The sequence below is a fragment of the Helicoverpa armigera genome, chromosome 7 (genome assembly GCF_030705265.1).
Source record: "Helicoverpa armigera isolate CAAS_96S chromosome 7, ASM3070526v1, whole genome shotgun sequence".
NCBI classification, from domain to species: Eukaryota; Metazoa; Arthropoda; class Insecta; order Lepidoptera; family Noctuidae; genus Helicoverpa; species Helicoverpa armigera.
This window is the reverse complement of record NC_087126.1, coordinates 7327103-7349045: the sequence shown is the minus strand read 5'-3', so window position 1 is coordinate 7349045 and position 21943 is coordinate 7327103. Positions and strand designations below refer to the sequence as shown.

Genomic DNA, 21943 nt, shown 5'->3' with positions numbered 1-21943 from the left:
CAATACTAAGAATAACCACAACAAATGCGATACTTTTCTTTAGGTCGAGCTTTGGCTAAATGAGAACCTCTTTCGGAAATCGGTTAATATAATCCCACCCAAAACAAAAATGTGAAAGACTGCCAAGTTCGATAATATGGGAATGCTTCGCCTATAAAAGAAGTGAGATCTGAATAAGTACCAAGTTCCATACACATACCTCAGTTAAAAATAGTTACTTTTTAATGATGTTACTTGGCAAGTTTTCATACACCTTGTTATAAACCTACTAAACGCAATGAATCAAGTATTTAATTTTCTATTAAAACTTGCCAAGTAATCATCATTAAAAAGTAACTATTTTTAACTGAGGTATGTGTATGGAACTTGGTACTTATTCAGATCTCACTTCTTTTATAGGCGAAGCATTCCCATATTATCGAACTTGGCAGTCTTTCACATTTTGTTTTGGGTGGGATTTCATTTATTTTGTAAGGCTGTTTATTTTATTTTTTTCTTATGATTAAGTTAGTTAAGTAAATGTCTCATTTATACTATCTTTCAGATTTTTAAATATGCACTGTGCTTCTTACAAAGAAATGAACTAGATTAACTAAATGGACTAGATTTACCAACTGACTGACATGACATGTTATCATATATTATGTTCGTGGATCAAAGTTACACATTCGTTATTTTCGAAAGTGACTCACACTTGGCCGTTTTCAGATTTTTACTTTGACTAAATACAAACCTTTGTAACGAATTTCAGATCGGTACGACCATTCGAAGATATATTATATAAATATAGATAAATTTAGTTCGTTTTAGTTCCTTAGGGGTATAAATTTACACTGGGTATTTTACACCTTCATTATTTTGAAACCGACTCCCACTTGGCCATTTTCAGATTTTTTCCTTTACCTTGACATAAAGACCTACCTCCATGCCAAATTTCAAGTCAATACGACCATTGGAAGTGGTCTAGGTTTTTGATGAGTGAGTCAGTGAATCAGTGAATCAGTCAGTGAGTGTATAGTAAAAATAGCGATTTTCTGACGTCAATATCTCAAGACCTACAATAGGTATATTAATGAAATTTTGTATTTTAGATAAGTGAGGGGGTCTCAACAGATACTATATAATGGTTAAGGTTGCAATGCAAATTGAGCAGCGAATTCACAATTTAAAATGTTTCTACAATTTATGTCGTTGAGATTCCTACTTTTTTGAAAATATATCGCAGGAGTAAAAATTTTAGCTTTACTACAACACCATTCCACCGTTGAAAAAAAAAACTATTAGGTACTTCAATCTACAAAAAAATCTGATATTTTTTAGTTGATGCCAAAAACTAAAGAATAATACTATATTTATATTCTAAGCGTGAATCATCCTCCGAGCCTTTTTTCCCAATCATGTTGGGGTCGGCTTCCAGTCTAACCGGATTCAGCTGAGTACCAGTGCTTTACAAGAAGCGACTGCCTATCTGACCTCCTCAACCCAGTTTCCCGGGCAACCCGATACCCTTTGGTTAGACTGGTGTCAGACTTACTGGCTTCTGACTACCCGTAACGACTGCCAAGGATGTTCAATGACAGCCGGGACCTACAGTTTAACGTGAATAATTTACTATAATACTTATGGCAATTCGTAATATGGCAAATCGTGAATATATACCGAGGTGCCAGAATAGTGATAATTCAGAATGCGTGTAGCGTTTATATTAATAATTATTGACTTCTAAAATTGCGACTGGATTACTATATAAATTATAGTTGAAGTATTTCCCTATTCATAATTAGCGTATGAAGCCAATTTAACGATGTGTTATGAGTATTCTACGTGTGGAGTTGACAGTCACAGCAGTAAGTCAACAGTCAGTAAGATCTAGTTTGCAATTGATTATTTCATAGCGGGACCTAAGCATTAAAAATAGTTAAAACTTGCTAAAAGAGGAAAACGCTTCGAATGAGCTCTACAATAAACCTATTTTACGATAGCAAAATATAATTTTGTGAAACTGAGATCAATTTTTTAATATTGGATTTTTGATATGCATTAACATCAATGATTTGAAACAAGTCTAGCATAAATACCTTATATATAATACCTTAGGTACCTTTATTATCGAGACGTCAAATAAACTGATAGATCTGTAAATTCCTTACTTCATGTGGAACATCAATTATGTACAGTAAGGAGTGTTTTCCATTCGAGTATTACAGTTAATTTAACGTTACGATAACGACCACGCTGGGCTTAATTGTTCTAGAACAATTTATATCTAGATATATTTATATCGGGTGTGTCGTTCACAATCACATTAAATCCTATCGCATATACTTTATGATATTCTATGGCGAATTGTAAAAAAAATAACCTAATTCATTCAGTGGTTTAACCACAGGAGTCATTTTTCGTTTTTATAATTTACAACATCATGTGTAAAGCAGAGATAAAGTTAGGAGTATCGTATGTTTTGATCAGTTGACAGCTGTCAGTTTTCAAGGGAGAATTTCAGTTGTTTGTAATGACTGACTTTTATATGGTGTTCTAATTTTTGCACATTTTTATTCCATTTACTTTGTTTGAAAAAATCATTTTTTTATTTTTACGTATTTTTCTTTTATCTTTGTGTTAATCGACATATATTAAGCAGTATATTAACGCATTTAATTTAATGTGATTATGAACGACACACCCGATATAGTAGTACGAAGTTTCCATGTTTAATAGCAATGCTGTTTAGAAACTATAAATATCGATAGAACCGTGTAGCCCCGAAAGTAGAATGATTTTAAAGATATTTACTTTACAAGTAGACTAAGGCTTGCTTGCACTACTCCCAAATATTTTTATAGGTCAACTAGCTACCGCCATCTGTGTGGTAGGAACTACCTACTCGTCGCACCCGGATAAAAATCCTTCCTCGACACATTTCTACCTAACGCATTAGAATTTTCCAAATCAATCCAGTAGTTCCCGAGTCTATCGCGTTCAAACCAACTTTTTAGCTTTATATTACTAGTACAGAAAATTCTACCTTCATCGTTTTGAAACAAATTATAGAGAACACATTATATTTTTATTTATGGAGCGATGGTGCAAGTCAGCCTTGATACTTATAAAAACTGTTGATTTTCATCCGTGCAAATCAACAATAAAATTGGTACGTATTTTTTTTATTATGTTTACGGAAATCCGTCAGTGTCACCTAGCCGTATTTAAACTCGGCGCGTGTGTTACTGGCTTTAAAACTGCACTGCGCCCTCACACAAACAACACAAAGCATACGCAACGACCATCAATCATTGCATTCATAAAATTGGGTTAATACAGAAATACTATTGAATAGCAAGAACAAAAAAAACCGGCACATATCAGCTATTTCAATTAATTACGTATTTTATGTCAACCTCCTTGAATTTTGCACAGATGCAAATCAACAGATTGTATTCACAATACGAGTAATTCAGTGAAATTATAAAATATTCACCTAGGTAATAAATACATTATCTACTTATCACTTACAAAAATAAAACACTACTCTTTTAGAGTAAATTATAACTAGATTAAAAAACCAGAATGCCCTAATCGAGTATTTACATTATATCACACATTTTTTTTCGAATTTTGGTATTTGGTAATTTTAAAAATATTTACAGTGCAAATCTAATAATTAATTAAATTCTAAGGACTACTTTGAATATATATACAGCTTTGTATTGTTCGATGAACACTGCTTTATATTCCCTGAATATACCTCTAGTATTAATTGTTCACACTTTTTGACTTTGAGAACGAAAAAGATTAATTAGGTACCTACTTATTATAATAATATTCTAAGATTTAGACTCCATCAAACTGGAACGGAGCGGAGAAGTCTTTAAGCAAGTTATACTATTATCCCATATGTTCGAGTAACAAAATTCTATTGGTTCTTTGTATACCTACTTCTCAGCTCCGCTTGGATTTGGTGGACTCGAAAATCACACTTTCAAAGACATGAGTAAGGTACATGGAAACTGAAACTACTGAAACGCTTACTTATAAGTTCTAAAGGTCGTTCTGTTAGTTTAAGTCTTTTTGTGACCATTTACGTAAGTTGCGACAGATATAGAATGATGTTTGAGATGTCTCTCTTTTAAGTAGCGTTTCAGTATGCGACCGTAACAATACCTACCAAATATGTTAAGTCACTATTAACTTATAAATATATTACTACATAAGACTTTTTGTCTAAATGAGAAGGTTTAAAATAAAAATATCCCCCCAGTTTATGTTAAATACTATTTTTTATCTTTGAGATCAGAATCAAAACGCCTTACGTTGCAGTTTAAATATAGGAATAAAATATCTGAATTTTGACGTTATTGACTAAGACCAGAACTAGAATAAATTCAGTCAATCCTCTCTACTCAGATTCTTGTTCAACTAAGGCTGTTTGTGACAGAGAAATTTGTTGTAGCCTTCGAACTTTTCTGTCACATAGGGATTTTACAGTAGGCGCTAGTAAATATGTTATTACACTTGTTGCTATAATAAATACTCCACACAATGACCACTGAGCAGCTTTGATAGATGTTGCCACGTCTGCAACCGGCCTTATTAGTTGACAACTCGATAAAAGTGATTCAGAAGCGTTGTAAGGACCCGTGATGCGAGCGTTTGAGCCGCACTCTGATGATTGGAAACCAATCCAACCGGCTGATCTATTGAATAGAACCTGAAATTATAAAAAAAAAAATATTTAAATAAAACTTTGCCGGCATTGCGCAACTGTTGTTAGGCAGCTGTAAGTTCGCTGCCATCCCGGCGATGGATTCTTAAGAGGCTGATTGCAACCAAAACAAAATACGTAGCTACGAAAGCGAAGCCTGTTGACGGGACGTCCGTAACATAATATAAATTAATAGCTTTAAAATTAGTTGAGTAGTCAAAAATAAAATAACTAAGTTCTGTATTTACATAGTTATGGACTCTTTGATGTTACAAATTTTATCAGTGTGCGTTGATAAGTAATACAGATATTTTTTTGGAAGATCATTTGAAGAGGTAAGTTTACATTTTTTTATCGAGAAAACTTTTCAAGAACGTGTTGTAAAATTAACAGGTTCTCAGAAATATGCTCATGATTAATTTTTTTTTTTTTCGCCGTCAAAAACTGTATAAGTTTGGCAAAAAATTGTTTGAGACAAGGCAATTTGGGTGGTGTCAGCGCCTTAAATTGACGTTATAAAACGTTTTACATGAGATACGATTTAAGGGTCAAATTCAATGACAAGTTAATCGCCAAGTTGGAGCTGCGCCGTGCTGTGCCATTCATGTAAGCCCTTGGTTACAAAGAATTTTATATGAAAGAAACCAAACTTTGCTGTAAGAATACTTCAGAATAAGAGGATTGGCATTATATCCGGATTCATACTAAACCATAAACAACAAAATGACGAGAGGAAGGGCCATAATGGAAAATCTCCTAAGAAAGTAGCGGGAGTAGTGGTCGGGGGACGAGGAACGTTACTGTCTCCGCCCCTATACGCCTTCTTTGGAAGACGCCCATTTTTTGTAATACTTTAAATTGTTGGCAGATGTCTCAAAGAATCCGAATGCCTCGTTAGTTTACTTGTAACTGATGGTTTTGGTCACGCCCACAGTGCGTTTTAGGCCTAGGATTAAATAGATTCAACTGTACCTGCAATCCTTCCATAGCAATGTACCCGATGACAGTTTCCGTGCCTCCCGCTTCCAATCCCAGTTTATAGCAATATGTAGACACGGTCCCAGTTGTGTTGCTGCTGTTGTGAACGCCCACGACAAGCATGTAATTCTGTACAAAATCACATACATTTTTATTGGAAAAAAAATATTCAATAAAATGATTGACACAATTTTTTTTTTGTAGGTATAAAAAATTTCAGTTGATGTAAAAATGAACTTGAGCAAAAATATTTATTTCCAAAATTACATTTGACTGATGATGTCCACCTAGCCGATTGTCGACCACGGCAACTGTTCTCATATAAGATGACCAAGCTACGCAGAACATTATAGTACACAAGCTTTGCGCACTGTATTTAAGTTAAGTATTGTATTTATTGTTATAATCTTATGTATTAGTTTAAAAGCATTTTTATATTTTTGTATTGTATTTTTATGGGTTTTAATTCCCTGAAATAAATAAATAAAAACAATTGGTACTCACCTGCGGTGGAATCTCCAACGTGAAATACTGATTATCAGCGTCGGCACTAAGAAGGTCTATCGCCAACCAGGGCAAGGACCACACCTGAGGCTCCGGCCAGCAAGCAGCCTAGAACCAGACAAATAAATTCCCTGTACCGTAATATTTTAGATATAAATCACGTTTGTTGTATGGAAGCCCCCTTCATCATCCTCCGAGCCTTTTCCCAAACTGTGTTGGGGTCGGCTTCCAGTCTAACCGGATTCAGCTGAGTATCAGTGCTTTACAACAAACGACTGCCTATCTGACCTCCTCAACCCAGTTACCCGGGCAACCCGATACCCCTTGGTTAGACTGGTATGGAAGCCCCCTTACTACTATTTTTAAATTATATTTTCAGTATTTGCTGTTACCAGGTGACATATGAACAAGGTATACGAATAGGATCCCGTTTTACCCTTTGGGTATGGTCGCCTAAAAATGACTCACAAAATGGTCAGCGACATCTAGTCATCAGCTAGGAAAAGAATGAAAAAGAAAATCCCTCATCATCTTTTGATTAGTCACACAACATGCGTAGTTCTGGAGCCTGCCTACTGTTTGGTATAATAGCGTAGGTAGGGGTATAGGTAATAGGTAGATAGGTCATCATCCTCCAAGCCTTTTTCCCAACTATGTAGGGGTCGGCTTCCAGTCTACCGGTATCTAGATAGGTGATACTCTGGATTATCGTTGACTACTTTTTTATCAACCCCACGAAGCTTCGGACGGAAGGTAGTAATCCATAATTCAGAAACTTCCAGAAAGGCACTATGAGTTGGCGGGTCCTGGCTGTCATTCGAACATCTCTGGCAGTTGTTACGGCTAGTCAGAAGCAATATTGCCTGGGTAACTGAGTCGTAGAGGTCAGATATGCAGTCGCATAATGTAAAACACTGGTTCTCAGCTGCATCCGGTTTGGCTTGAAGCCGACCCCAACATAATTGGGAAAAGGCTAGGCAGGTGATGATGATCATGACATAAATGAGTACAAATTATAACGACACTTAGTTAATAAAGAAAGTAAAGATAAATATTTATGTAATAGGATAATAAATGCGGAAGTATTTACCTCTCTTCCATTCCAAAATTCATCCAATATTACTTCAGATTTTCGAAATTCGTTCTTGAGCTCATCAACAACCTGAAATATTGAAACGTAAGGATATTACAATATTATGATTAATGCTACACTTAATAGGACATTGGCGTTAAAGAGTTTCACTTTCTTGTCACTAATTGTCACTTAATTTGCAAAAGTGGTACCACTTACCACTATTTCCTAGCATCAAGCTAGTTTTCATTGATGTAGGATATTAAACTGAGTCACGTTTCTATGATATGTTATCTAGGCACACAACGAAAGGAAAATAAACTTGTATATTATCATATCCAAAGATAAGGAACAAATTATTTTACTGTTAGAAGAAAATAAATAATATTATATTTTTTGACATCATTGCATATCCTATTTAAATATGGCTACGTGACTGTCGGCAGGCGCTTTGAACATGTCATGACATGTCCTTTCACGTCTCACGTTTTCAAGTGTCTCGTCTTATCGATTCTATGGCTGCAGTCGATGACGTCTATGTCTATTTCTCTAAAAAAGGCGAGTTTGTGAGTGTGCTTGTATCTTTGTTATTACGCAATCAGATTTAGAAGAAATTCAGCACTAATATAGCTCAAACAAGAATAGAGGTACTCTATCCAGGGCAGGTAAGTTCCTTAGTCAAATTATAAGTAAAACCTACAGTTATTTACCTGTCTAAACAACTTATCAGGCAGCTTTATTTGAGTTGTTCCACTATCCACAATGCTTTTGACTGCGTTCAGTTGAACGCACATTTCTTCATCGGGGTCCCTCACTTCATCTTGAACTTGGACCACATTAGTTCCATTACTCTTCGTACTCATAACTCTGATAGCTATGACACCTACTTCATACCATCGTTTGCGCAACACCGGTGTACGAAATGTTTTATTACGATTATAATTTTGTGTGTGGTCATCTGTAAAAGAAAGAATTACTTAAGTTATCATTGTCATCCTCCTGCCCTTAAGAAAATTTTATTTGGGGTCGGCGCAATACGTCTTTCCCTTCCATTCCTCAATGTCACTCGTCATAGACGGGCAGCCGCAAGCCAGAAAGTCTGACCACCAGTCATACCAAGGGGTAAAGGGTCGTCCAGGTAGCTGGACTGCGGAGGTCAGTTAGGAAGTCCATCTATGTACAGCACTTAGCTGCATCCGGTTATACTGGAAGCCGACCCGGTTATACTGGATAGTTGGGAAGAAGATACTAAAAAGTACGCAATCTTAGCTGAGTCATAATAAACGGATTCTACTGCACTAAATGACTCAGCTAAGATTGCGTACTTTCTAGACGTTAAAGACGCACTCACGTAAGACTTCACACATGTTGTGCAGGAGTCACTAGCTAGACACACCTCCTTTACAACACGCGTTGTGAAGGAGTCACTAGCTAGACACACCTTTACAACACATGTTGTGCAGGAGTCACTAGCTAGACACACCTTTACAACACGTGTTGTGCAGGAGTCACTAGCTAGACACACCTCCTTTACAACACGCGTTGTGCATGAGTCACTAGCTAGACACACCTTTACAACACGCGTTGTGCAGGAGTCACTAGCTAGACACACCTTTACAACACGCGTTGTGCATGAGTCACTAGCTAGACACACCTTTACAACACGCGTTGTGCAGGAGTCACTAGCTAGACACACCTCCTTTACAACACGTGTTGTGCAGGAGTCACTAGCTAGACACACCTTTACAACACATGTTGTGCAGGAGTCACTAGCTAGACACACCTTTACAACACGTGTTGTGCAGGAGTCACTAGCTAGACACACCTCCTTTACAACACGTGTAGTGCAGGAGTCACTAGCTAGACACACCTCCTTTACAACACGCGTTGTGCAGGAGTCACTAGCTAGACACACCTCCTTTACAACACGTGTCGTGAAGGAGTCACTAGCTAGACACACCTCCTTTACAACACGTGTTGTGCAGGAGTCACTAGCTAGACACACCTCCTTTACAACACGTGTAGTGCAGGAGTCACTAGCTAGACACACCTCCTTTACAACACGCGTTGTGCAGGAGTCACTAGCTAGACACACCTCCTTTACAACACGCGTTGTGCAGGAGTCACTAGCTAGACACACCTCCTTTACATCACATGTTGTGCAGGAGTCACTAGCTAGACACACCTCCTTTACAACACGCATTGTGCAGGAGTCACTAGCTAGACACACCCCCTTTACAACACGCGTTGTGCAGGAGTCACTAGCTAGACATACCTCCTTTACAACACGTGTAGTGCAGGAGTCACTAGCTAGACACACCTCCTTTACAACACGCGTTGTGCAGGAGTCACTAGCTAGACACACCTCCTTTACAACACGCGTTGTGCAGGAGTCACTAGCTAGACACACCTCCTTTACAACACGCGTTGTGCAGGAGTCACTAGCTAGACACACCCCCTTTACAACACGCGTTGTGCAGGAGTCACTAGCTAGACACACCCCCTTTACAACACGCGTTGTGCAGGAGTCACTAGCTAGACACACCTTTACAACACGCGTTGTGCAGGAGTCACTAGCTAGACACACCTTTACAACACGCGTTGTGCAGGAGTCACTAGCTAGACACACCCCCTTTACAACACGCGTTGTGCAGGAGTCACTAGCTAGACACACCTTTACAACACGTGTTGTGAAGGAGTCACTTAGCTAGACACACCTCCTTTACAACACGTGTGACTCACTCGGCCTTCACAAAATCCGGATATTGTTTTTATTTTATAAAATCAAAAATCAAAATCAAAAATCGTTTATTCAAACTTGGCTGCAAGACAGCACTTTTTGAACGTCAGGAATTAACAATAGACAGCCCCCAAAACGCCCACCCTTCACCACTTCCTATGTGTTTTTGCTGGGAAGAAGAAGTGGCGCAACAAACTCCCCAGCAACACATGTCTGTCTGTAGGTTAGAAGAACCTTAAACAATGTTTGATATGTACATTTGTATACAATGTAATTTGTATTCCACAATAGAGGACAATATGCAATATTGACACAAAATTACAGTAAAAATTAATTATACACCACATGCTAGCTAGCACTCACCCTACATACCTTAACTAACTCAAGCATTTAATAAGTTTGATGAAAATAAAATTATAGCCTCCAATTATTTACACTTAATAGGATTTAAGGGAGTGCCCTACATGTGCTATTCTTTTGTCAACTAGTAAATTAGTAAATTAGACCGCTCAGCCAGAACATAAGCAAAATAAAATGAGTTTACAAAATTAAAAAAAAAACTAATATATAGTCAGTAAGACGACCTGGCACCACAAGCAGCACCCGTTCACGAGCATAACGCGAGGATCAGCCATCGCCCCCCTCGCGCATTTTTGAGGGAGGGAGGCAACCCGACCGCCGACGCTACCGCAAGCAGTGCCGTCTAAGGGAGCATGACGTACTCACTGCTACACAACTCAATATCAAGATCAAATTATCAGTTCTCGCGAAGTAGTGGTCCTTATTTACTAAAATCCAAAACAAAGAATTAATACAAAGAATGTATCTTGTCAATAATGTAAAAACATAATAATAAAATAATGAATAAAAACAAAATAAATATCATTGAGTCAAAGAGATTAAATGGGAGAAATTAAAATTATCCAAATAATATAGCTGTCTTGCGTTCATCATGGCGACCAACTATTTTTATCATTCAAATAATCATTGATGGTGTAGTATGCCTTTTTTATAAGAACAGCCTTAATTTGTACTTTGAATTTATTAAACGGCAGTTCTAGAAAGGGCAGAGGGAGCTTATTATAAAAACGAATACCTAAACCCAGAAATGAGTCATGCACTTTATGAAGCCGGTGATAGGGTACACACAGTTTATGCTTATTTCTAGTATTAATGCTATGGACTTCACTTTTCTTGGTATATAAATGTAGGTTCTGTCTAATATACAGAATGTTGGCAAAGATGAACTGTGATGCCACAGTGAGAATACCAATCTCTTTAAACAACTCTCTGAGGGAAGTTCTGGTACCTAACTTGTATATTGCACGAATAGCACGTTTTTGGATAATAAATATGTTCTGTATATCAGCGGCTTTGCCCCACAATAGAATACCGTAGGACATGACGCAGTGAAAATAGCTGAAATACACTAATCGCGCAGTGTCGACGTCAGTGAACTGCCTGACTTTTCTGACGGCATAGGCAGCAGAACTAAGCCTTCCCGCGAGGCTAGAAATATGTGAACCCCACTGAAGTTTTGTATCAACTGTTATACCCAGAAACACGGTAGATGCAACGGTTTGAAGAACTTCGTTGTTTAGGATAACATTAGGACCTAGGTTTTTTACATTAGGCAAAGTGAACTTAATGCATTTTGTTTTTTTAGCATTTAGTACTAAATTGTTTGTTGTAAACCAGTGCGTAACTGTTGAGAGTGCACTGTTTACGTCGTCAAATTGCTCTCTATTTCTGTCAACTTTGAAGATAAGAGATGTATCATCTGCAAATAATACAACATCGCAGATATTTTTGAGGTGGTAAGGTAAATCATTAATGTACACTAAGAATAAGAATGGACCTAATATAGAGCCTTGTGGCACACCTAGCTGAACTGGAAGGCCTGATGATTTAGCACCATTTACATCTACACATTGCAATCTATGTTGCAGATACGATTCTATTACGTTGAGAGCTCCGTTTTGGACTCCGTAAAACCGTAATTTGCGTAAAAGTGTATCATGATGGACGCAATCAAAAGCTTTGGAAAGGTCGCAAAAGACTCCAATAGCATTTTGAGAATTTTCCCATGCGTTATAAATATGTTTTAAAAGTGCAACACCAGCATCTGTGGTAGAACGACCTTCGGTAAAGCCATATTGTTCTGTATGAAGGAGGCTATTTAAATTGAAATATCGTAGTAACTGCTTGAGTATTAACTTTTCGAAAATTTTACTAAAGGCAGGCAAGATAGAAATAGGTCTAAAATTACTAATGTCTGACTTATTGCCTGATTTAAATAGAGGTATGACTTTACTGTGTTTCATGAGGTCAGGAAAAACACCAGTGTCAATGCACTTGTTGAATATTATAGCAAGGTAAGGAGCAATGACGTCAATTATATTACCTAATAGTTTGATGGAAATGTCCCAAAAATCCCCCGTATTTTTTAATTTAAGAGTTTTAAAAACATTAATTACATCCATTGGAGTAACGTGCTCAAAACTAAACAAAGAATTACATTGAGGCACACTAGCACGCATAAGCTGTTCAGCGTCAGTTGAAGATGAATTTAAGGAGCGAGTCGTGGTTACAGGTATATCCGCAAAGAACTCATTAAAAGCTTTGGCTACATCAGCCGCATTACTAACAAGTTTGTCGTCCAGTTTAATCTCTAACTTGTTGTTCTGGTTCACTGACTTGCCAGTTTCATTATTTATAATTCTCCAGGTAGTTTTGATTTTATTTGAGGATGTTTTAATAGAATCACTTAAAAATTTTGATTTTGCAAAATTACAGACCTTTTTAAATATTTTGGAATATTGTCTAACATAGTTTACAAAGTTATCGTCAAATTGACAAGTTTTCATACCGTATAACTCATATAGTCTCGCTCTACTTATATAAATACCTGGAGTGGCCCATTGGTTGAATTTGGAAGAGGTACCTTTAATATTTAAGGTTTTGGTCTTAAATGAAGAATTGAACTCATTCTGTATGACACCAAAGAGAGATGTATAATTGGTGTTAGGATCGTCATTAGCAAGAATAGATATTAAGAGCGTGTACGCTCGGCGCGCGATGTCAACTTTAGGTAATTCAACGCAAAAAACCGCGCAGACTAGCGTCGCGGCTGTGTGCGTGCCTATCATACTTCACGTATAGTCACACAAACCATTTTGATCCTTTCGAGTGAAATTGGTAGAACAAAAAATATATTATTTAGTAAATAGTTAATAGCGGGAAAATAGTGTAAGTCTATGGATGTCTAAAATATGAAAGCATGAAAATAAGTCGTTAATACTTACACTCTTTTGCAAAAAAAACGGGCACCTATGAAAACCTTGGTTTTGAGGACTTTCTGTATATTACATACAATTTTCAACAGTACTAAATAGTCGACTGATGATTAATGACAATGTTAAGAGTTTCTGTATTTTAACCGATTTCAAAAAAAGAAAGGAGGAGGTTTCAATTAGATTGTTTTGTGATTGTTCTCGATTTCTCAAAGACGCCTGGACCGATTTGAAAAATTGATTGTTTATATGAATGGTCCAGTCCATCCAGACCGAAAAATTGTGGTCAAATAACAACAATTGCCGGAAAGCCAAATATTGGTGAAGAGCTTGGGTTTACCATTGCAAATAAAGTTTTAAGTTATCTATCCTATATGCTTCAAAAGTTATTCGAGATCAAAATTCAAAATTTGGGTACATCCAAAATGAAAAAAAAAAAAAAAATATAGCTCGATTGGTAACAGACATCTGCAATAAGTGATTTCTAGCCTAAGGAGTCCGCCATATTGGATATAGAATCATACATTGTCATTAAAACTGAACATTCAAACAAAATTTCAACTCAATCGATAAAAAAATATGCTTCAAAATTGAGCTTTAAATAAAATAGTAATGTATCAAGATTTGTTGGTCGCGCTTGAAATGTACTCTATTCTCGGTATCCACGGCAGAGGTTATTCACCCTACGCGATGTGACGGAGCGACACGTCCTCTCTCTGTGAAGCCTTGCGGCGGTCTGGTTTGAGTTGACTCGCGTGCAGCGTTTTATAGTAGTTTTTAAATAATTTATAAAAAAATAAAAACGAGAGATTAAATAGGGTATTACATGCATTTTTGAAATATATCTTAAATAAATTCTTTAGTCTTGATATATCTCTAAAAAATTAAAAATATTTTTTTTTCTCACGTTATGTACGAATATAAATTAATTGTTTTATCATAATTTCAAATTTCGCGCGTATTTCGCGAAAACGCGGCACACAACGGACGCCATGATTGTTTTTTGGTCATGACGTCATTACGCTACTACAGCTGTCAGTAATACATATTTTGATAGGGTCATTTCGCCTGTTGGCGACCATTTAGTGCAGTTGGCAAGTTTGACGGCGATAATAAAAATGCTCCAGCACTCATTTCCATGTCAAAGGATGATGGGCAATTTTGTATGAACCCTGGCCTGATAACCAATAAAGTTCTAATGTATATTAGATTATTGCTTATACCCTACAGTTACTGAAATAAAACAGTTCATGTCAAGAATCAACCGGAAATAAGTACAGTCGGGCACAAAAGAGTTGTACTTTTTGTACCATTTTTTTTTTTGTTAAAATAAAATCCATAGTAGAAAAATTCATTGTATGATGTATTTTCGTCAATGTATCACTTATTTAAATACTGGTAGATTATCAATTAAAATCGGTCTTAACTGGGCATAATTGTTTTAATAGCAAAACAAAACATAAAAACTTTTACTTCTACCACCGTATATTATTTCCATTATTGGAGATAGCATTTCCTCGTTCTGTTCTGGTTGTCGAATTATTAGAAAAGTAGCGACCCACCCCAGCTTCGCACGGGAAAACAATATTTCCTCACAATTTAACGGATGTTATTACATATACAAACCTTCCTCTTCAATCACTCTATCTTTGAATATAATAATACATATATTAGAAAACCGCATCAAAATCAAAAATAGTTTGGAATAGTTAAGCTTTCAAAGGGACATAGGGATATAAAGACTGAAAAAGCGACTTTGTCTTTTACTATGTAGTGATGCACAAATAGTAACCAAACGGGTGGTCAAGTCCGCAAGGATACATGAGGGGTTAAATCAGTAGAATAAAGTTTTTAAGTTGTTTGTCACAGAGTTCTCATCATATGGCACATCAGGCTTGTTAGCCAGGACAGTCGACTGTCATTGGTGATGATAGATTGATGCCAGCGCACCTCCAATTCCACAGGATTATATTTTAAACCAAGATGGCCTGGCCATTAGATGATGTCTGTGCAAGTACTCACGACAAGTATTTGCATTAAATGGGCTACGGACTTGACTGAACTGATTTGAAAAATCTTTCAGTGGTGGAAAAGCTACGTTATCTATACTAATATTATAAAGCTGAAGAGTTTGTTTGAACGCGCTAATCTCAGGAACTACTGGTCCGATTTGAAAAATTCTTTCAGTGTTAGATAGCCCATTTATCGAGGAAGGCTATGGGCTTTTTATCCGGGTTCGTGTAGAGGTGTCCATGGGATGCGGGTGAAACCGCTGGCAGAAGGTAGTTTATAATGAGAAGATAGGTTTTCCTTATATACCATACGTGCCAAAGTAGTTTAATTCCATAGGCAGTCGTAGGCTTACAGGACTGATATCTTTTTTCCCCAGTGGTTAACAATGTTCCACCCATAACAAAAAATGAAGCTTAGGGTATAAGCTATCATTTGATATGCAAATGGTTTTCATTGGTTATGCCGGTTAGACTCCCCAGAACGGCGGAATACGTACACCATACGTTGTAAATACTACCTGCTAAATAATCTTTTTTTTTTCAGTAAGCTTGGAAAATATGGGCACAGACACCTTGTGTGATATGTCTTGACTAATATGGACAATAATATAATGCACTTAAACATCGCTCCCATACAAAATGAAGTAGTTCAAGTCCATAGGCTGTCCTATGCTATCAAGTGTCATATCTTCGTTCTCCGGTGGTTTACAAGGTTTTGCCCATAACAAAAAATGAAGCTTAGGGTATAAGCTATCATTTGATATGCAAATGGTTTTCATTGGTTATGCCGGTTAGACTCCCCAGAACGGCGGAATACGTACACCATACGTTGTAAATACTACCTGCTAAATAATCTTTTTTTTTTCAATTAACTTGGAAAATATGGGCACAGACACCTTCTGTGACTCGTTCTGACAATTATTGACAGTAATAATACACTTAAACATCCCTCCCATACGCACTGAAGTGGTTCAAGTCCATGGGCTGTCCTATGCTATCAGGTGTTATATCTTCGTTCTCCGGTGGTTTACAAGGTTTTGCCCATAACAAAAAATGAAGCTTAGGGTATAAGCTATCATTTGATATGCGAATGGTTTTCATTGGATATACCGGCCAATTTTACCCATCATCCTTTGTGTAATGTATTCCTTATATACTCTATTTTAAGATTAACTTTCAGTTGTATAAGAAATATCTTACGTTTTCTATTTAAATCGATAAACCTCAGAATTAGGCGTTTTACCCAGTTTGCGTCCACAAAATCCAATTCGCGTCCACCCATGGTCCAGTTCGCGTCCAGCGGCTTTGAAAAGGAATATAGGGGTGAAATTGTTAAGAATTAATAAAGAAAGATTGTATTTGAACAATTTCTTTATTTAACAATACACTTAATTATTAAAAATCAACATTATCATCATTTAAAATTCACTTTACAAAATAAAAATAATTCTTCTCAACATTGGTTTAAGTAACTTAAAATTAGGCAATTAATTTTGAAACTTGAAGAATAAACAGTAATCAATTCTGTTAATTTTACTCTAAATCACAGGGAATGCTTAAGATCCGCCTTGATTATACTAAGTTTTTGGCCATATTTTTTTTTTTTTTTATTAGCCTATGCTGTCCCACTGCTGGGCAAAGGCCTCCCCCATAGCCTTCAATTTTTCTCTGTCCATCGCTATTTGTGGCCAGTCCGAGAGGAAGCTGTCCAAGTCTTCTCTCCAGCGTTTTCTTAGTCTCCCTCTCGGTCACCTTCCATCCTCAGGGATCCAGTGTGTGGTGATGTTGGCCCACTTGTCCGGGTGCATTCGACTTCAACTTTGCAGACTTATTGCCCAAATCTACTATGCCCGGATCTTGGACTGGATAATGGTGTTGCGTAGGTATCCGGTCACTAAGCCGTATGCTGAGCAGGCTACGCTCCATGCTCCTTTGGCATACTTTTAGCCTGGACTTTTGAGATTCTGTCAAAGACCAAGTCTGAGCGCCGTAGGTTAGGATGGGCAGAATTCACATGACTAGTTTCCGCTTCAGACATAAAGGAGTTCTCCTTCATGGACCAGTAGCTCTTCCAGGCGTTTTCGATCCGTAGATCGATTTCCTTTCATATTAAATTAACAAAACAATTTAATAATTTTGTGTAAACATACAACTAAAAGAATTGTTGAGTCAATAAATTATCAGACGAGGTAGCATATTCTTTGCATATTTTTTATCGATTTATTCTTCTTTCGAATAACATTTAACGCTTTATTTAAATCTTCTTCTGTGTATGTTGTCTTTTCCTTCTTTTTTCCTGTATCGGAAGAACTTATCTTAAATGAAATTACTTATATCAGTTGATAATTTAATTATAACCACGTATATATCTTAATAAAAAAATGTACTGTTTAATATATTAATATTAAACAGTATGTTTTAATTATTTTTTATAAGCAAGTATTTAACGAAAACTGTGGACGCAATTTGGTTTATTATTATAGAGGATAGTTTTAGTTCGCGTCCATTGTGGACGCACAGTGGAAGTTTCGTAAAATTCGATGTAGTAATTCGCGTCCACCTTATTTTACTCGTTAAATATAAGAAAACATTACCAAATTCATAATAAACATTATACTTTTATTCATCATTAAACTGTAGAAATAGCTATCTATCCTAAAATTCACATAAAACAATATAAAACTTACCATCAAACACGCCGCTGCACACTAATTTTTATCTAAAATTCTGCGTGTTTTCGCTTTCTTGTTGAAGAGCCTAGACTAATTATTTTTTCTAAAAGGATTGGTTGGACGCACAGAACGTTTGTCTATCTGTGCGTGCCTCTTATACATTAACGTATTAGCGGTAATGACTTTTCGTTTGATTAGTGTGTTAATTGACTTGTTTTCGAACTGGGCTATGGACGCGAACAGGCGAAATGACCCTATGTATTGAAAATTTTAACTGACACTACCGTAATGACGTCATTAGCATGGTGGCGACATTTCGTAGTGTTCAAAGACAGATAAAAAAACCTAAAAACTTTAAACTGCAATAAAAAATATATTTATGTACCTTACGAAGTGAAACTAACATTTCCCGATTGCTTTTCCTCTAAACAATCATTGTAATTCACTTTTAATTTTTTTCTCATCTAGACTAAAATACCCTATTATAATATAAAGTTTATGTTTTAAAGAAAGAGTTATATTACTATAGTAAATAATTGTTATATTAAATTAAGTAAGATAGATAGGTAAAAAAAGCATTTGAAATTCACAATTTTTCACATTGTTAAAATATTTTTTTCTGAAAGATAGAGACCTAAATCAAAAAATGTTTTCAACTAACTATAGGCATGGGGATTTCGTCTATGAGTAAAAAAATAAATATGATTAGATTTGCCACTGTTTTCACATGAATTTAAGCTTCGAAATAGACGCTGAACGGAAATTTTATAAAACATCTGTTACGTTATAGGGGTTTTAAGTATTTAAACTACACAAATTGAAATTTATGTTCAATTAACTATATAGACAGTGAAATTACCTTGCGTTATTAAAAAATAACATAGATATAGGATAAGTAGTTACTGAGAAACAGTGGTTTGAAAAGTACCATTTTAGGCCAAATGGCGCGCGGTTGACGTACACGCTCTTAAGACGTATATTTTAAGACTCCTTTTTTTATAAATGGGAGTTTATTTCGAAGGATGTTTACTCTGTAATTGAAAGACTGGTTCTTAGACAAAAGAAACCCATTGCCTGTTAAATAATCGTCATTTTCATAAATGCCACTCGACAACAATGATAAAGACGCATAGTGATGAAATCTATCGAATTTACCTAGCTAGTGGCAGTAGCCACTTGAAATAATCATAATTCATTGACTTTTAGTCACTTGATGCGCTAACTGTAGATAAAACCCTACACGTATTTGTACATATTGAGTAATGTAGACATCAGACGTGCGGTCTAGCGAGTAAGTTCGCAAAACGTCTCATGAAACGCTTGAGATCTTTGTATTCACGTCATTGAGTCAACTAGCGTAACGAGTTGTTTTATGGCAATGAAATTAGGTGCTATTCTAAACCACATATAAATGTTATACATACCAACAACATTGAAATATCCATAATGTGTTGTATTTGTTGCGCTTACTGGTCCACATAGTTTTAAATAGAACGACACTGGCCTATTCAAATTACGGTCAACTGCATCCAGCCAGGATTCTACTGAACCGGCTTCGCCCCACGCTCCAACTGGCATATATGCAAGACCAAGGAGCCCCTGAAAGTTGTACACATATTTTTTTTAAATAGCAACAATGAAGGAACTAATAGGACAGTCTTCGTCAAATATAATTCCCACTTTTAAGATACTACAATTGCATTACAGTCAAAATGGCCAATGCCAGGTTTTTTTATTATCCATTAAATTAATATATTTTATGATTAAGGTAAGGTCATAAAGAATTCTCATTCTTTGTTTTCTCAAACAGCGTAAGTTTATTCTTGACTAGCCTCTGCCAGTTTCAACCGCGTCCTGTGGGAAATACTGCCCATACCAGGATAAAAAGTAGCCTATAGCCTTTCTCGATAAATGGGCTGTCTAACACTGAAAGAATGTTTCAAATCCGACCAGTAGTTCCTGAGATTAGCGCGTTCAAGCAAACCAACAAACAAACTTCAGTTTTATAATATTAGTATAGATTTTATTTAAACTGATTCTACTTACCTGCCATGCAGAGGCTTTAGTAAAGAAATCATGACTTTCTGTAATGAGTGCAAAGTCTGTGCGCACTTCTGGTAAACCATTGAGGGAAGGAAACTGAATAAAGTCTGACGCTAAGAGTCCTGTCCAATTGCCTTGTGTGTATGCGGCTTGTATCTGTAAAAGTGCAACAAATACTGTTTAAATATCTTCAATAATTAGTTTGCAGTTTCTTTATACCTAAAGTGACAAAGAGAATGAAAATAGCACCAGTAACCAAAAAGAACTGATTGTTATGGTATGGGGTGATGCAGAGAAATGAGAGGCATACATTAACCATAACCCAATTCCATAACGCCAATTTCAAGGCGTTTGTGGTGCGAGTGCCGACATGTTTCCTGCACCTCGTGTTGGACGAGAACTTCTGGCCACAGGACGTGGTGTTCCGTCGCTTCCGCGGACAAGTGCTACAGGACCGCACAGTGACATAGTGCATAGTGAAGTGATAATAACATAATTTTTCAGTTTTTTTTTTTATATACTAACAATTTTGTATATATCTATGGGCAAATGCAGCCTGAAAATAAAGGTATTTGATTTGATTTGATTTGATTAAGCCTTTTGAACATGATTGTATATGGATATAGTGGAAATCAATACAGCTAGTAATGTTACTTGTGAGATGAAGCCCAAAAGAAGAGTATGGAAGAATGTAAAACGTTACTCGAACACCAATTAAATTGGGATAAAGGCAGGAGGATAAGAAGAATATCTGAATGTGTGGAAATCACTTTAATAATTAGGTCAAGCAATTTCTGATCAAAGTTTGGCACGGTTAGTGTGTCGATGGTCACTTTTTAGAAGGCAAATTAAATTGTGGGTTCTTCCCATTAAATCCTTACCTTATGTCCACTGTTATATAGACTGCTTGAATTATCCGAATGAAAATATATATTGCTGTCTTCTCTCGCATAAGCAGCTATGGCTAGAGTTGTACTCCCTGTGTCAACTAATAATTTGAACTGAAAATAAAGAACAATTTAAGTGTTATTAGACTTTACATCAAATGGTAAATAAAGGTTTTTATTAAGAAATCATAACTATTTACTTATAACATATTTGTATGCTCTTATTACGTCTTTTTGAATATAATAGGTACCCATATTCTCATTTATATGCAACCTCTAATATATCCTACTTTCAGAGATGCATTAAAAATTAAAAGAGCTCAGAGCTACGACCTCCAACGGTGGTTCAACTTTAGTTTGTAAATATGATCTCAAATTGGATACTGGCCAAAAATACAATTCAAGTTGAAAACATTTTTGTTTGCTGTATTTTTTATTCATATCAAATACTGATAAATACCTTTTGATGTGGATGTCCGAGATAAATGTCTATAGCATATGCTTCCCCAGCATCTCCATACAAGTTTATTTCTTCAGCAAAACAATTTGATAAGCTTAACATAAGAATTTTAAAAATAATAAATATCACTGCCATTTTCAATAGCGACTCGTACGAAACTACGAACACGGAACAACAATTTGTTTTTTTGACTGTCAGTCTCAGTCAGTGTCACACTCACTCACTGGCAATTATAATGTCACTCACTTGCTCACTTTATCAATTTTTTAAACATTTATATTACGTGTATATATTAGGTAATAAATTAGTTATATGTTGTATATTATATATTTATTATTAGGATATTGTAAAAAGTTATATGTAAATAAAAAAAACTTTATCAGTTTTACTTCGGCTGCGTTCCAAATTTAAAAATCAGGAACATAACGTCTCACTGATGATCTGTAGAGCCCCCCCTTACACAGAACTCGGTTTTAATGAAATGAAAATTTTAAGAATAGGTTGAACGTGAACTAGTGCGATTTCCTTGCTTCTTTCTTATACTCTGAATCAACTGTTATCGGGTCTAGTGTATAAATAC

General features: G+C 36.1%; 1 protein-coding gene across 1 annotated transcript; it reads right to left on the bottom strand.

Annotated features, from left to right (window-relative positions):
* Positions 1 to 2003: 2003 nt before the first annotated feature.
* LOC110377490 (beta-secretase 1) lies at positions 2004 to 21903 on the bottom strand. The gene is made up of 9 exons (XM_021336411.3): positions 21364 to 21903; positions 20898 to 21017; positions 20020 to 20172; positions 19398 to 19572; positions 7967 to 8214; positions 7275 to 7346; positions 6185 to 6292; positions 5675 to 5809; positions 2004 to 4708 (listed from the first exon to the last, which is right to left on the bottom strand). The coding sequence occupies exons 1-9, from the start codon at positions 21496 to 21498 to the stop codon at positions 4397 to 4399; spliced, it is 1458 nt and encodes a 485-aa protein (XP_021192086.3). The 5' UTR covers positions 21499 to 21903; the 3' UTR covers positions 2004 to 4396.
* Between the last annotated feature and the right edge of the window lie 40 nt (positions 21904 to 21943).

Excerpts from the sequence above, each read along its gene's own strand:
- LOC110377490 (XM_021336411.3), bottom strand. The coding sequence starts at position 21,498 with ATGGCAGTGATATTTATTATTTTTAAAATTCTTATGTTAAGCTTATCA. Across the intron at positions 19,573-20,019 it reads CTAAAGCCTCTGCATGGCAG|GGGCTCCTTGGTCTTGCATA; the intron begins GTAAGTAGAATC and ends TACAACTTTCAG. Across the intron at positions 4,709-5,674 it reads TTGCTATGGAAGGATTGCAG|GTTCTATTCAATAGATCAGC; the intron begins GTACAGTTGAAT and ends TTATAATTTCAG.